The 14,458-nt window shown below is 38.5% G+C and overlaps 4 protein-coding genes across 4 annotated transcripts in view; 3 read left to right on the forward strand and 1 right to left on the reverse strand.

Annotated features, from left to right (window-relative positions):
- LOC105156639 (glutamate--glyoxylate aminotransferase 2) overlaps positions 1 to 3,234 on the forward strand; it is a 5,203-nt gene extending 1,969 nt beyond the window's left edge. The window contains exons 6-16 of the mRNA XM_020698958.1: positions 1 to 37; positions 518 to 599; positions 693 to 780; positions 924 to 1,082; positions 1,463 to 1,636; positions 1,733 to 1,864; positions 2,076 to 2,141; positions 2,283 to 2,347; positions 2,514 to 2,605; positions 2,693 to 2,849; positions 2,955 to 3,234. Of these exons, the coding sequence (XP_020554617.1) occupies positions 1 to 37; positions 518 to 599; positions 693 to 780; positions 924 to 1,082; positions 1,463 to 1,636; positions 1,733 to 1,864; positions 2,076 to 2,141; positions 2,283 to 2,347; positions 2,514 to 2,605; positions 2,693 to 2,849; positions 2,955 to 3,084 (1,182 nt within the window). The 3' untranslated portion in view covers positions 3,085 to 3,234. The remainder of the gene's footprint in view (positions 38 to 517; positions 600 to 692; positions 781 to 923; positions 1,083 to 1,462; positions 1,637 to 1,732; positions 1,865 to 2,075; positions 2,142 to 2,282; positions 2,348 to 2,513; positions 2,606 to 2,692; positions 2,850 to 2,954) is intronic.
- LOC105156776 (cyclin-dependent protein kinase inhibitor SMR6-like) lies at positions 4,064 to 4,372 on the forward strand. The gene has a single exon (XM_011072994.1). The coding sequence runs from the start codon at positions 4,064 to 4,066 to the stop codon at positions 4,370 to 4,372; it is 309 nt and encodes a 102-aa protein (XP_011071296.1).
- Positions 7,751 to 10,871, forward strand: LOC105156640 (F-box protein At1g70590). Its single transcript, XM_011072837.2, has 4 exons — positions 7,751 to 8,458; positions 9,527 to 9,660; positions 10,035 to 10,217; positions 10,453 to 10,871. The coding sequence occupies exons 1-4, from the start codon at positions 7,918 to 7,920 to the stop codon at positions 10,618 to 10,620; spliced, it is 1,026 nt and encodes a 341-aa protein (XP_011071139.1). The 5' UTR covers positions 7,751 to 7,917; the 3' UTR covers positions 10,621 to 10,871.
- On the reverse strand, positions 11,176 to 13,762 carry LOC105156641. The gene has a single exon (XM_011072838.2). The coding sequence runs from the start codon at positions 13,574 to 13,576 to the stop codon at positions 11,642 to 11,644; it is 1,935 nt and encodes a 644-aa protein (XP_011071140.1). The 5' UTR covers positions 13,577 to 13,762; the 3' UTR covers positions 11,176 to 11,641.

Below are 14,458 nucleotides of genomic sequence, written 5' to 3' on the forward strand. Positions count from 1 at the left end.
GCTAAACATTATCTTTCTATGACTTCAGGGGGTCTAGGTATCATTTTTAACAAAATTTAGTTTTCTTCCTGTAATAGCATCATTATAAAGTTATACCAAGAGAAAGGAGTGGCTTCTCTCTATCCTTTTATAGCTTATATAATCAACTAATATGAGCTGTTGAATCCAAAACATGAATCTCAATGATGCAGGCCATGATTGGTAGTCTCTGCGGTAACCCTGCCCTCTTCTTTATTGTGCATATATAAGTGAACCCACTAAATGTTGGATATACATAAACTGATGCCTTTAACGTATCATGCATTAGACGTTTTAGTTTTGTTGTAGTTGTCTAGTTTGCCATATTACATATCTGTTGTCAAAATTTAATTCATTATGTTTTGTGATTGCTTTTTGGTTCAAGTCACTCCAGTAACAGCTAATTTGGTTATTGGCTGATACACATTCCTCTTGCACTGTCTGAAAACAGAAGATTCAACATGAAGTAAAGCCCAAAAACTTGTTTATAATTGAACAGGTGCTTACAGTGATTCACGTGGCCTTCCCGGAATTCGGAAAGAAGTTGCAGAGTTCATTGAGAGACGTGATGGATATCCAAGGTTTATAACGCTTGAATGATGCTGTTGTTGAGGGTGTTAGTTCGTAGAATGATTCTCAAATTAATTATATTAATTTTTTCGTGTTGATGGCAGCGATCCGGAACTCATTTTTCTAACAGATGGTGCCAGCAAAGGTGTGATGCAGATCTTAAACAGTATCATACGTGGTGCCCATGATGGGGTAAATTTATCCGTCTTGTGTATAATCGTCATTGGTGCTTTGGTCCCAATTGTTTCCACTTTACAGTAGCTCGCAATAGCAGGCTTTCTAAATCTCTGCTTTTGTTTTCTGTTGTACTTTGATAATCTTTGTTTTGTTGCCAGATATTGGTCCCTGTTCCACAATATCCACTTTACTCAGCCACTATATCTTTACTTGGTGGCTCTTTAGTGCCTTATTATCTTGAAGAGACTGCAAATTGGGGTCTTGATATCGGTAACCTTCGTCAATCAGTTACTCAGGCTCGTTCTCAAGGAATAACGGTAAGCAATTCTTTTGTTTTTGCTTCTGAATGATAATGTATGGGTGCTGGTGTTGTTCACATTTTAACATGAAACCTATTAAAAACAGTGAACCAAGTTTGGCATTACCTGATTGACTGGTGAACTTTTGAGTGACTTGATTGCAAACTCATCAGTAGTTTTGGCATTCAACCTGATATCATTGGGCATATTTTATCAACCATGGTGCAGATAGCCGTCTAGTTCTGTCAACATGCATAAAACATAGAACTGTTTATCTATCTAAATCTCAAATCAGAGAAGTTTGCTTTCTTCATAATTCATAACCGTCATGCAATACTTGCCAGATTTCTGTATTGAATGCACTTGTTATTTTCATTTGTCTTTGCATTTGTGATAAGGTACGAGCCATGGTGATAATAAACCCTGGAAACCCTACTGGCCAGTGTCTTAGTGAAGCAAATCTTAAAGAAGTACTGAAATTTTGCTATGAAAACAATCTGGTTTTGCTTGGTGATGAAGTTTATCAGCAAAATATTTACCAAGACGAGCGCCCCTTCATAAGTGCAAGGAAGGTATGCATATTCTGATGATATGATTATGAAACTGCCAGATAATTTTTTGCATCTCCCAAACACTGAGAGCTGCTTTATCATCTAAACATTCGAAAGGTTCTGATGGACATGGGGCCACCCATAAGCAAGGAGGTCCAGCTTGTCTCATTCCACACTGTCTCAAAAGGTTATTGGGGAGAATGTGGGCAACGCGGTGGATACTTTGAGATGACCAATATTTCTCCACAGGTTTGTGTTGCTATTGATTTTACGCATGGTTCTCCTGTTAGATTCTGACCTCTACAAATGCTGGAATTTGTAGAAATACTCTTCAATGCAATTCCCTTTATGCTCTTGTATGTTCATGATAGAACTTGGATCTTGATCAATGGCTTTCTCTGGGCTTATATATCACTTTTATTACAATTACTTTCTTTGTCATGGTTGTTATATGTTGCAGACAGTGGAGGAAATATACAAGGTTGCTTCCATCTCCCTGAGTCCAAATGTTCCTGGACAAATATTTGTAAGTCGCTTATATATGCTATACGTTGTGGTTGCTATATGGGCAACCTCTTCTTTGAACATATGGTGGTGAAAATGGTTGAGATCATATTCCTGTTTAGGCTTAAAAGATGACCCAAAATGTCGTCCTTCCCATTTGCAGATGGGACTTATGGTCAGCCCTCCCAAACCCGGAGATATATCATATGAGAGATATGTTAGAGAAAGGTAGGACTGCTTAAATCTATTCTTGTAACTGAATGTGGGATTTATCTTCTACATTCCGTAGTTCCAACACACGATTCCCCTGCCGTACCTACAGTTGCACAACAGGGCACCCAGTTGTAATTCCTTCAGAGTACTTAAGAATTGCTTCGCTTCATTTTCTTTGCAGCAAAGGAATCCTAGAGTCATTGAGGCGGAGAGCGCGAATAATGACGGATGGATTTAACTGCTGCAGAAATGTGGTTTGCAATTTCACTGAAGGTATATATATCACTCTCTACATAGGCCCTGACACTTATCTCAATACTTATGCATGCATATCTTGCATTGACAAGAAAATGGTTTCAGGTGCTATGTATTCTTTCCCTCAAATACGCCTACCTCTAAAAGTAATGGAGGCTGCAAAAAGGGCTGGAAAAGTAGCTGATGTTTTCTACTGTCTTAAGCTGCTAGAGGCCACCGGAATTTCCACCGTCCCAGGTTCAGGCTTTGGTCAGAAAGAAGGGTACGAGCATACTACAACACTTCGATCTCTTTCAAGACATTTACGTGCTTTACTAAGATAAAATCGAGTCATAGGATGATACTAATGGATTACATTTAAGTGTAGGGTGTTCCATCTGAGAACCACCATCTTACCAGCTGAGGAAGATATGCCTGCCATTATGGCCAGTTTCAAGAAATTCAACGACGAATTCATGGAGCAATATGAAGACAACGGGGGCTATTCAAGGATGTAAAAGAAATGGTGAAACATCCACATGTATATTGTTTGATAATCTACTTTCTGCACAAAAATTATCACAGGCTACTTTAATCTATCTTTCTTTCACTTTGATGTAATAAAACGGAGAGATACAAATGCCAAGTCATTTTTTAGAAATAGGTTAGATCACTATCCACAGGCTAAAAGCAGGAGAAAGTACCCTACTGAAAGAATCAATGGCTTTAAAAGAAGAATCTCAAGATTTATTAGTCTTTATTCTTGGGTTAGGTTGTCTGGATAAATTGGCTTCACCTGATAACAACTAGCATCCATCTCCACCAAGATTGATCCCACCTTTATGTGAAAATTACGCACTCAATACTTTTTCTCATTTAACTTCTCTACGTTCTACTATTCTATTGAATATTCTCAAAAAAATAAAAGTTTATACAAGTATGAAACTTAATAGAATGTAGTTATTATTAAACCAACGTTAAAATTAAAAACATATTTATAATTTTTTAAATAATGAATAAATATTTATAATTATTACATGTATAAAAGCAAAAGTGATCAAGAAGGCGTGATGAGAAATCTGTGATATACTGGGGACAAAGATGGAAAACCAAAACAATTGACGGCTGAAACAGAACAGATTTCAGACAGATCAAAGTCAACATCATCCATACTTACATAGCTGCCCGGGCGGTCAGGAAATTTTTTACGGGCACAAGCGAATTCCTCGGGTTCTTTGCCTTTCTATCGCATTTCGCTATAAAACACAGAAACAACATTCACACACACTCTTCCTCCTTCCATTCCAATTCAACCCCCTTTTTGCACAAGCTATAAGTCTTCCCTTTTCTCATCAACAAGTTTCTCAAGAATCTATTCCCTCTTCCCTACATCAAGAATAAAGAAAACACCCCTTTTTCTACCTACCTATTAATCCTTCCTGCGCATACTATTTATATATACAGCCAGCCCGACCCTCCAAATTCTTGATCCTCAAAATGGGTGCCTCACAAAAGCTTCACCAAATGGATTCCGACAAGTGGGTTATGTCTGGAATTACACTCCGAGCTCCTTTGAAGCCGATTTTCACCAAACCCATGGAGAGAACGGAGGCTGAAGAAGAGTTCTTCTCGACCACTCCAACATCTGTGGAATCAAGAATCCCTAGCAGACAGGTTTGCCCGCCGGCTCCCAAGAAGCGAAAGCCGGCTTCTTCAAGATCAATATGCCAGTATAGAGGAGCTAGGGAGTTTTTCAATCCTCCGGACTTGGAATCAATATTCATACGCCGTGTTGAGGGGGCATAACTGGTGCAAGAAAAAGGGTTTCTGCATGCTCAAATAGTTTAATTTAGTTATATAATTATAACTCCTACAATGTTGATTTCTTTTTGTCTTTCTTCTAATCTTTGCCAGTTTTAATAGTTTGTAGTTCCTTGATCATCTGTGTGTTGATGTAACTTAGTCTTCTGATGTACATCGCTGATGTGGGCCTAGCTATAAATAAATAATTATATGCCAAATTTTACTAGGTATATATGTTTACAAATACTGACCGATAAATTTTTTGTGTCTTGATTTTGCTGCAGCTTCAAACAAAATTCAAAGTCGAGTCATATGAATAGTACTTTATCATGTTTTCATATGAAGGGACAGCACAAAAATTTCAAGTCCATTCTGATCTAGTTCTTGACTACTTACAGTGTAAAAATGATCAAGACTACTGAAAATGAGGTAAAGATACATGCAGATGGATGCAAGTGAAGTGGGAGAGGGGGGGGGTGGCTACTGGCTAGAGGTGAAGGGAGGGATAGGTTTTTAAAGATGATTGACTGACAAATCTCTTAACAAGTTGAAGACCATATCATCATGAATGCTAGCTACTATACTTATCTTTCATTATCCTGTACCCTTTTTCAGTCTTTGATAATGTCCCACCAAACAATAACCATTGAACACCCCCCCACCCCCCCCCCCCCCGGGCCACCCACCTAGGACGCCTTTATGATCATGATATTGCCAAGTTTCTCTGTAAATTCTTTCTTTTCTTTTTTTGTGATGAGTTTGGGCAAGAGACAAATTCCACAAGTGATGATAGATTACTGGATTGGAATCCTATGCTTGGAGATCAATATGCACACCACACCACACCACTATCCCTACTAGCCTACTTGTTTTGGGATTAACTCAAACTCATGTGGTCTACTCTTTTTTCTTACATCGTCTTTTTGGTATCTGCCCACTTTTCCCATTATCACTTTAAACTTTACACTCTCATACACTCTCTCTAATTTGCAACCCTTTATACCCAATTATAAAAGCCTTTGAATGGTTGGTTCCTTTTCTCCTTTTTCTATAATCATTCCTTTGACTGATTGGTTAATCACATCCAACTCGAGTACTTCATACCTACACCTAAAATGGGACTGAAATCTACAATCTCATATTTTACAAAATAATGGAATTTCAGTTCAGCTCGAAAAGACATACTAATTCTTGATTATTCACATTATAAAGATTTTTATTCAGTTACATATTAAAGTTACTCGAATTTATTAAATGAATGTGAGTACATTATTGAACTCGATCTTGAGTATCTGATCTATCATTTATTGGATTGCCGTAGTACTATTCAATTCATACCTAAACCCTTAGGTAGTGACATAATTGTGCCTAAATTTGTTTGCTTTTGATTAATATTATGGAATGTTAATCCAAAAAGCTGCAACTCCACTTGTTGAGCAAAGAGTGAAAACCAGCATGAATCGACTTCAACGTTTTTTTATTTTTTTTCCCAAGGAAAAAAGATTAATGACAAGGTGGAGTTTACCTATTCTAGAGGTAGAAATTTTTAGTTGGAATTAAATTTGATTGAATCAAATCAATTATAAAGCAAGTGTACTACACTTGTTATGATTAATTATTTTTTTTTAATTGTACATCAATCACACTATAAATGTATTGCATTAGCATATAATTAATTCAAATTTGATGTTGGAATTTGAGTTTCCTTATAAAGGTATGATGTGGGGGAATAAAAAAGTATGTTGTCGGGATCCGTGCCCTACACAACAAGTGAATTGAAGTCCAACACGTCTCTGCAAGTTTATAATTTGTACAAATTTTTACTTAGCAATTGGCATGTAGTGACTGAGATGGTGGTCTACAACATTATAACACTATTATATATATTTATATATATGCTACAAAAATGTCTTTAGCTTCAATAATTGCAGACAGCACATGAGAGGGATGTCTATATTAGTGCCAAACAAACACAAATCCGTACGTAAAGAATGTATATTTTTTTATCTATGTATTGGGTTTGTGGTTTGTAGCGCTTATTTGGGTTGAGTGAACATGTAATTTTATATAAATTTTTTAAAAAAATCAAAATTCATTATATACATATATTGAAGTGGAATCCCATCTCGTAAAAGCGTATAGCACTCGGGCAATTGCTGGGGCGCTTCTTTGGCAAGGGATGAGACGATTTGGAGATTTTGAATTTTTCAAGGTTGGGATATCTGCTGGAGCTCCATTCATTATGTTAAATTATATATAGTCTTTTTAAAATAAAAATTGAGTTTTATTATGGGACGTTACAAGAAGAAAATAAGAGTCGATTTTGGAAGCTGAAAAATCAAAGAAATGCAGACAGAATTGTAAAGATTCCTACAAGCCATGTTGCTGGAATTCAAGTGCAGTTCTGAACAACAGTCTGCTTATAGGGAGAGGGATTTTAAACGTGTTATGGAAGAGGCGTTTTTCATTCTAAAACAGAGAGAGAGGGAGAGATGTTTCTATTCTGTGTACAACTTCCGTTAAATTCACTTTATTTACACTAACCACCTAATTAGCTAGCATAACCACCAACTTGCAGCTCAATTCATAATGAATAAAGCGTTACAGAAAAACTAAAAAACGTGCTTCTACAGAAAGCAGCAGACCCTGTTGTGTTTATGTGTCTGCACTTCAGTCTGCTTCTCCATCCTTATCAATTGGAGCAATCTTTAGTTGGACTTGGGGTTGTGCCAACCAAGCCCAACTTGGAAGGGTGAGTGTGCACCAGGGAGAGGCTTCATAAATAAGTCTGCCAGCTGCTGCTTAGAGATTAAGCAAGTGGGCTGGATGACTCCTTTATATTTGTTCCTAACAATGTGGCAGTCAATTTTCAGGCGTTTAGTGCGCTCGTGAAATACCAAAAACTGCTTTGTTGTCGCAAAAGAATAGATAGGAGTGCCGACGGAGACTCCAGGATCTTTCAAGATATAGATGATCCAAGCGGTTGCAGCCATATTCCTCCACTGACCTTGAGACTGTTGTTTGTGTTTTTGTCTTCCAAAATATAGGATTCAGTCCCATGAAAATGCAGTATCCTGTTAAAAGAGCCGCCCAAATCTACCCATAATTCTCGAGCCCAAATGCTTCTACTATCATTATCTGGGGCATATCCCCAAACTGCCTACAAAGCACTTTACTTTTGTGAAAATACAATAGAAGCCCAATCTTACTCCGAAAAGGCCCGCCCAAGATGATTCATTATTGGATAAATTTGGCCCATTACTCCTAATTCAACTGACATATAAGATGTTTATTAATTATTAGATTTTGAATTTATAACTAATTCAATACTGATAATATCTGAAGGAATAAATGATTTGTGTTTTAAATTTTAGAGTAAATGATGTGAAATGGTGAAGAAAGGTCAAATATGAATGTTGTATTCTTCTATTTCCATCTCAACTGTACTAACTCGCTTATTATTATAGTTCTGGTGTGTCTCACTTGACGTCACAACCCCCACCGCCCCTCCACTGCCCACTTACACCGCTCTACCGTCACCGCTACCCATGAAGCAGAAAACATGGCCCTGCAAATCAGATGGCCTTCACTTCACTGCCCTACCCTTTATGAAGAAACCCAATGATTCCTCTGCTTTCACGAAGCCCGCCAAAACCCACCCTTCTTTCTTCAATTCCACCCCAAAAACGCCGTCTTCCTCATCTTCTTCTTCAAGCTCCGATTTTTCAGCACTGCCGTACGATGTTCTTTCGAGGATTGCGGCTTCATTTACGCTGCCCAACTTGAAGGCAGCTTCGCTCGTCTGCAGAGCGTGGAGGGACGCGCTGAAGCCCTTGCGTGAGGCGATGGTTTTCTTGAAGTGGGGAAAGAGGTTCAAGCATGGGCGTGGAGGAGTGAAGGCTAACTTGAATAAGGCTTTGGATTCTTTCTTGAAGGGGGCGGCGCGTGGGTCCACGCTCGCTATGGTGGACGCGGGTTTAATTTATTGGGAGATGGGGAGAAAGGATGAGGGGATTGCTTGGTATAGGAGGGCGGCTGAGCTCGGTGACCCTGCTGGACAGTGTAATTTGGCTATTTCCTATTTGCAAGGTATAGTGTTTCCAATGTGTAATTTCTGTGTGATTTCTTCACCTTTTCCCTCATTGCTTGATTCTTAAGTTGCCATACTTTGACGTTTTATCAAATGGATACCTCATTAAAGAAATCTTGCTTTGATTTTTTAAGTCAACTAGAAACTGTATGAAGCTCTCGTTTTTGTTTGATTTACATGAGTTTAATACCAGAATGGGATGCATGATGATGATCGGGATTTAGCACTGTATATGAATGATTGAGAAAGAATAAATATTGATCCTGCATCTGATTCTTAATTAGTGTTTTAGTTGATAAATCTTATAGGTTTTATTCATCATCGGCGTACTTCTAATGTTGTTGCTGCTGCTTCTTGTTCTTAGTCTGAAGAACAAGGGTAATATAGGAAGTCACTGGAATGTCTCATATCCTTAATCAGAAACCCGAATATTCATTTGAACATTGATGATCTTAAACATAACAAAAACATTGGAAGTGATGTAGGTGATTCAACTTCAGGTATAAAATTGTGTTCTTAATAAATTTCTCAGATTGCAAATCTCAGCTGTTGTGACTGCTTGATAGTTTGATATCCACACTCATGGAATACTTTGAAAGAAAAGGGTAAAGAAAGAAGGAAGATAGCTCATCAAGTAAATGTTTAGTCAGTTGGCTATCCCACACCTTTATGTGTGTTGGTTTTTTATGCTCTAAATGGATCATGATTTTCACACTGTGCGTAGCATGCCTCTGAATATTCATTCTGCTTTCCACCTATCATACTGTGCAACTTGCATGTTGGGTTAAACAGGGAGCAGGTGAGGTTAACTTATTTCCTTCTTTTAGGACATTCAAAACATAATATATCACTGGATTGGGAGGATTGCCCTTTGGATGGATGTTCTATGCCACCATTCCCATTTGTAATAACCAAGTGAAAGATATCTGAACTAACTTTATATTTTGGATGGATGAGGCAGTAAAATATTAATTAAACAAGTGTAAGCACACGCTAGTAATTTTGGTGTGTCATTTATCTGGAAAAAAGTAACTGATATCATGTCTATGGTGGTGTGAATGTTGCAGCTAGTCCGCCAAACACCAAAGAGGCAATTGGATGGTTATACCAAGCTTCTTTTGCTGGCCATGTTCGTGCTCAATACCAACTTGCACTTTGTTTACATCAAGGTCGAGGGGTGGGACGAAGTCTCCAAGAAGCAGTGTGTCCCAGCTTTTCTTCTCTTTGAATACTTGGTGTACAGACTGCTGGTGCTCATATTTGATATGTTTTCTTCTCAAGAAAAGCTAATTTCTCATCTTAGACTTACATTATGAGGGGCTTTGTTTCATTTGTTAATCTGGATATGGAAATTTGTACCTTGTCCAAGATGATTCCTAGCTAATAATTTTTGGATATCTCCTTTACCTGATCATGGTCCAAACTAGAGTTATGGTAGTGGTGCCTGACAGAAATCCATGAATGCCTGAATGCAATTAAGTCCTGAAGGTGCTTGTAGAGTAACCCATGACCTAATCTGCTTTCTATTTTTGTGCCCCTGAAGATTTACCCTCTCTTCTGTTTGATCTTTGACAGGCTCAGTGGTATCATAGAGCTGCTGAAGGGGGATATGTGCGTGCGATGTATAATACATCTCTATGCTACTTAATGGGTGAAGGTCTAGTGCAGTCTCACAGGTTGGCAAGAAAATGGATGAAAAGGGCAGCTGATCATGGTCATAGCAAAGCTCAGTTTGAACATGGACTGGGTCTCTTTTCAGTATGTAAAACAAACCTACACTGGAGTCACACCTACGAATCATTTTACATAGGATGGAAAAATGCTCATAGTTCTGCTACAATAGGAATTATTGCCTTCAAATTTGAGGATTGTCTAATATACTAGTATCTTTTGAACTTCACTAGTTAAAGATAGCTTGTTCCGTTGATTGACATTCAAGTTGTGGTTCTGACTTGTGACAAGCTCAGTAGATCTTATGCTACTTCTCTGACAGGAAGGAGATATGATGAAGGCTGTGGTGTACCTGGAGCTGGCAACGAGGGCTGGTGAGAGGGCTGCGGCTCGTTTGAAAAATGTTATACTTCAGCAGCTATCTGCAACTTCTCGTGATAGAGCAATATTACTTGCTGACTCATGGCGTGCCTTGCCTTCATCTCGCTGAATTGTGCTTATTACTCTCCAGTCCAGACGTTTCCTTCTTGTTTTGCACTGGCTGCTATTTGAACGCTTCAGTCTACGTGTGGTATAAAAGTGGATACATGCTAGATAGCTTTTGGTTTCCTCATCCCGTAAGTTATAGGTTCTCAAGAATAATTGCTGATGTAAATATTATGACCTTTGCATAAACCTAGAATATCTGATGTAACATTAACAGTCTGAATGTATACCTCCTTGACTAAACGACTTTGTGCCTCTGATTGCCTATCTGGTTTGCTGTATAAGTTTACTTGCTGTATTTTCTTCTAAATTTAGAGAACTGTAGTAATAACAGAATCAATCCTTATATTTTGCTACAAATTTCGATTGTGAGCCAATAAGTATATGATTGATGGTGAAGAACAGCTTCCAAAGCATTGGCCAGTTTCCCCCCTCCATTTAAGGACAAGTGGTATGACCATAAAAAATAGAATGCCAAGAAGTTTAGCACATTGCCAGGGCATTTTGAATTATTACGATTAAAAACAAACAAATGCAGCTATGCTCTGGATAAATGTAGCAACCACGCCCACAAAATATGTAAGAAAGTTTTCATTGTTGCTACAACGAGCAGAAGGCAGTTGTTTTCATTGTTGCTACAACGAGCAGAAAGCAGCAACTGCCGGAGAAATGGATCAGTGTACAGAACAGATTAACATGTTCTCCTTGTTGCACACATGAGAAAAGGGAAAAATAATCCCAGAAGAACTCTAAAATTTGAGAGCGGCGGAAATGTTGATATGTTAAACTCCAAGAAGAACAGCAGCGGCTGCTAACATGATAAGCTACTATTCAATGTTGATTCATTTCCATCTTCCCATTTCTTTGTCAAGATAAAACAATATTTCTTAAAATACAATCTCTTTTCATTTGTACAGACAGTTAATACCTCCCATGAAATCCAGTGCCAACATCCATTTGTTTCTGCTACATCTCATTGATACTGGCTTTCATGAACTCCGAAGTCATATTTATGGTATTACAACTTAGAACTGTCTTTGAGCAAGCATACCAGAGTGAGACTGGTGAAACACACTTAGATGGTATATTGCTTGAGGTATCAACTCTTTCAATTCAGGATGTTGAGCGATGAATGTGCGATCCACCCCCTCGAAAGCATTCAGCAATCCAGCTCGTTCCAAATCGTGAACAGCCTCTGGTCGATGGAACAATGTAGGCAAGGGAAGTACATGAATGGCAAGGTAACAGGCAAGAATCAATCCATGCAATTGCGCCCTTTCATTTCCCCTCAAGAGTCTCATAAGAGGTGGAACACCTCTAAACTCAATTATAGTCTTACAATGTTCCACGCACAGGAAATTGTCAGGACAAGCAAACTTCCCAAGTGCAACAGCAGCTTCTACTGCCACATCTTGATTTCTGTGGCCAAGCACTTCAACCAAGGGGCCAACAACCCTTGTCTCCCTGGCTGGAAATGTTCTAGCCAAGGAACCTATTGCCCTTATAGCTGCTCCTTGCAACCTTGGATCATCAGATTCTTTAATCACCCTGAGTAGCTGATCCACAACAGCCTTAGCAGCTGGAGAATTTGTCTTGAAAGTTGCCCTTCTGAGATCAGCATTAGATTCAGCTGCAGCAGTTATCTCCATTATCGTCATCAAGCAATTACTCTGCAATTCGCCTTCTTCCGTCTCAACAAGCTTAGCCAAACAAAGTAAACCTTTTGTCTCTGTGATCCTCCTACTATTTGGCACACTCCCTCTAGCAAGCATCCATAATGCCTCGGCACAACTAATTTTAAGTTTGAGCTTCACCTCAGGCTTCTCGTTCTCCCTGTCCTTCCTATGATTCCCCCACTTACTACTTCCCTCTGAGTAATGCTTAGACAAAGATGAACTGGATCCTGGTTTGTACAAATTCTTCTTCTCCATTTCCTTGTTAATCTGAACAATGGAATGAATACTTTGTTTTGCTGATTTTAGCTTAGGATCATCCATGAACAAGTCGAATGACAACAATGTCACAAGTGGCCTAATCACATTCTCCCTTGCAAAATCCTCTTGTGCAAGAGGACAATGCTCAGCCATCTTAGCTACCAAATTCGCAACCCTTATTTGAACCTTCGTCGGTGAATCCCCCAAAACTTGAACAATAATTTGAATCCCTGACTCATCTATGATTGCCCGCACCCTTTCTTCATCATTAGCTAAATTAATAAGTGCAGATGCAGCAGCAATTTGTGCTTCTAATGATGAACTATCCTTTAATAACTTTAACAAAGGCAAAATCCCACCTTCTTCAACTATAATTTGCTTATTCCTATCATTATCTTTAGCTAAAGAAGCCAATTCATTTGCGGCCTCGGTCTTATCTGGCAATTGGCCCATATGCAATGAAGCGATAAAAGACCAAACCCAAGAAATTATAGGATCATTACTAGCAATTGGAGGCAAACTAAGGACAATACCTCCGCCGGCGCCACCAGCGTCGAAGATGCTCAAAACCCATTTCATATCAGCCACGGAGGAGTCCAGAAGTGCGAGTAGCTTCCGAAAATCCGCGGCGGAGACGATAGTCACAACACGGCGGAGCATGCTCCGCCGCCGGCATTTCTTGACAAGGGTCAAAGACTTTTCAAGATTCTTGGAGACCTCGGCGGCGATTCTGCGTAGGGGACGATCGTAGAAGGTGGCGCCGGCGGTGGTGGATGTAGCGAGACGAACGGCGGAGCGGAGCATTTGGCAGAGGCGTTCAACCTGCTTGCCCACCTCGGAGCACTCGAACTTAAAGGACTCCGCCTCCTTAACCGCTTCACTGATTTGGTCCGATAGAAGGATTGGATAAGATAAAACCTCTTCGATTCGCTTCTCTTGTTGCTCGATTACCCCCTGCTTCTGGGGCTGTAGTTTCTGAGGGATTATCGTCGGAGTGACTGCACTGGACGTGGGCTTTGCTGCCATTGTTGGTGAATCAAGAAATCGGTTGAAAGATTCTCGGAGAAGTTTTCTGCGGTTTAGAGAAGTCGTCGTGAGGAGTAGTCAAAAAAGGCGGAATTTTCCTCTCTCTCTCTGTGCGCAGAGGTCTGTGGTGAAAAGGGGTGGGGAAAGTAAAGCAGTTCACTTACATTCTTGTTTGTTTATCGCATGTTTGTGCTTAGTACATACAGTTGTACTTCTAAAGAATTCAAAAACATTGTAATTAAGGTATATTTTAATCCCTAATTTCCACAATTATTAGATAATCTTTAAGTATACTTAAATATTGTAATTAAAAATCAATAAGATTTTGAGGGGGTCAGAAAATACTAAAATAAGGACCCGTTTGGTAGACCGATTTAAGTGTTGTTTACGCAAGATACACACATTAAGACGTGGTTGACATGCACTCAGACTACAAAAGATAATTGGAATCTCAAAAGGTTCTTATTCAAATTAAATTAATTATATAATAAATATCATATATTTATTTTATGAATAATTATTTTTCTTGAATTATACATAATTTATAATATAAATATATTATATTTATCATATAATTAATATAAATTTAATCAAATTCAATTTAAAATAAAAATTTTATATAATTAATTTAAATTTAATCAAATCCGAATTAAAATTTTACGTAAGGGAGTCAGTCATTGAAAGGTTTAGAAGAGTCTAAAATAGTCAAGTGGGCTTTATTTACTTTTCTTGATTGGTTTGTTTGGTTCAGGCAAATTAGCTGCTGATAAACACTATAGTTTCTGAATAATTAGAGATTACAACTTTAGTTAAGCTGTCTATAATTAACCATATGAACTCTTTTTACTATAGTTTTATACCATATTAAATCAAATAATTGGA

This window comes from Sesamum indicum, linkage group LG2, assembly GCF_000512975.1.
Source record: "Sesamum indicum cultivar Zhongzhi No. 13 linkage group LG2, S_indicum_v1.0, whole genome shotgun sequence".
NCBI lineage: Eukaryota > Viridiplantae > Streptophyta > Magnoliopsida > Lamiales > Pedaliaceae > Sesamum > Sesamum indicum.

Excerpts from the sequence above, each read along its gene's own strand:
- LOC105156776 (XM_011072994.1), top strand. The coding sequence starts at position 4,064 with ATGGGTGCCTCACAAAAGCTTCACCAAATGGATTCCGACAAGTGGGTT.
- LOC105156641 (XM_011072838.2), bottom strand. The coding sequence starts at position 13,576 with ATGGCAGCAAAGCCCACGTCCAGTGCAGTCACTCCGACGATAATCCCT.
- LOC105156640 (XM_011072837.2), top strand. The coding sequence starts at position 7,918 with ATGAAGCAGAAAACATGGCCCTGCAAATCAGATGGCCTTCACTTCACT. Across the intron at positions 8,459-9,526 it reads GGCTATTTCCTATTTGCAAG|CTAGTCCGCCAAACACCAAA; the intron begins GTATAGTGTTTC and ends TGAATGTTGCAG. Across the intron at positions 10,218-10,452 it reads ATGGACTGGGTCTCTTTTCA|GAAGGAGATATGATGAAGGC; the intron begins GTATGTAAAACA and ends CTTCTCTGACAG.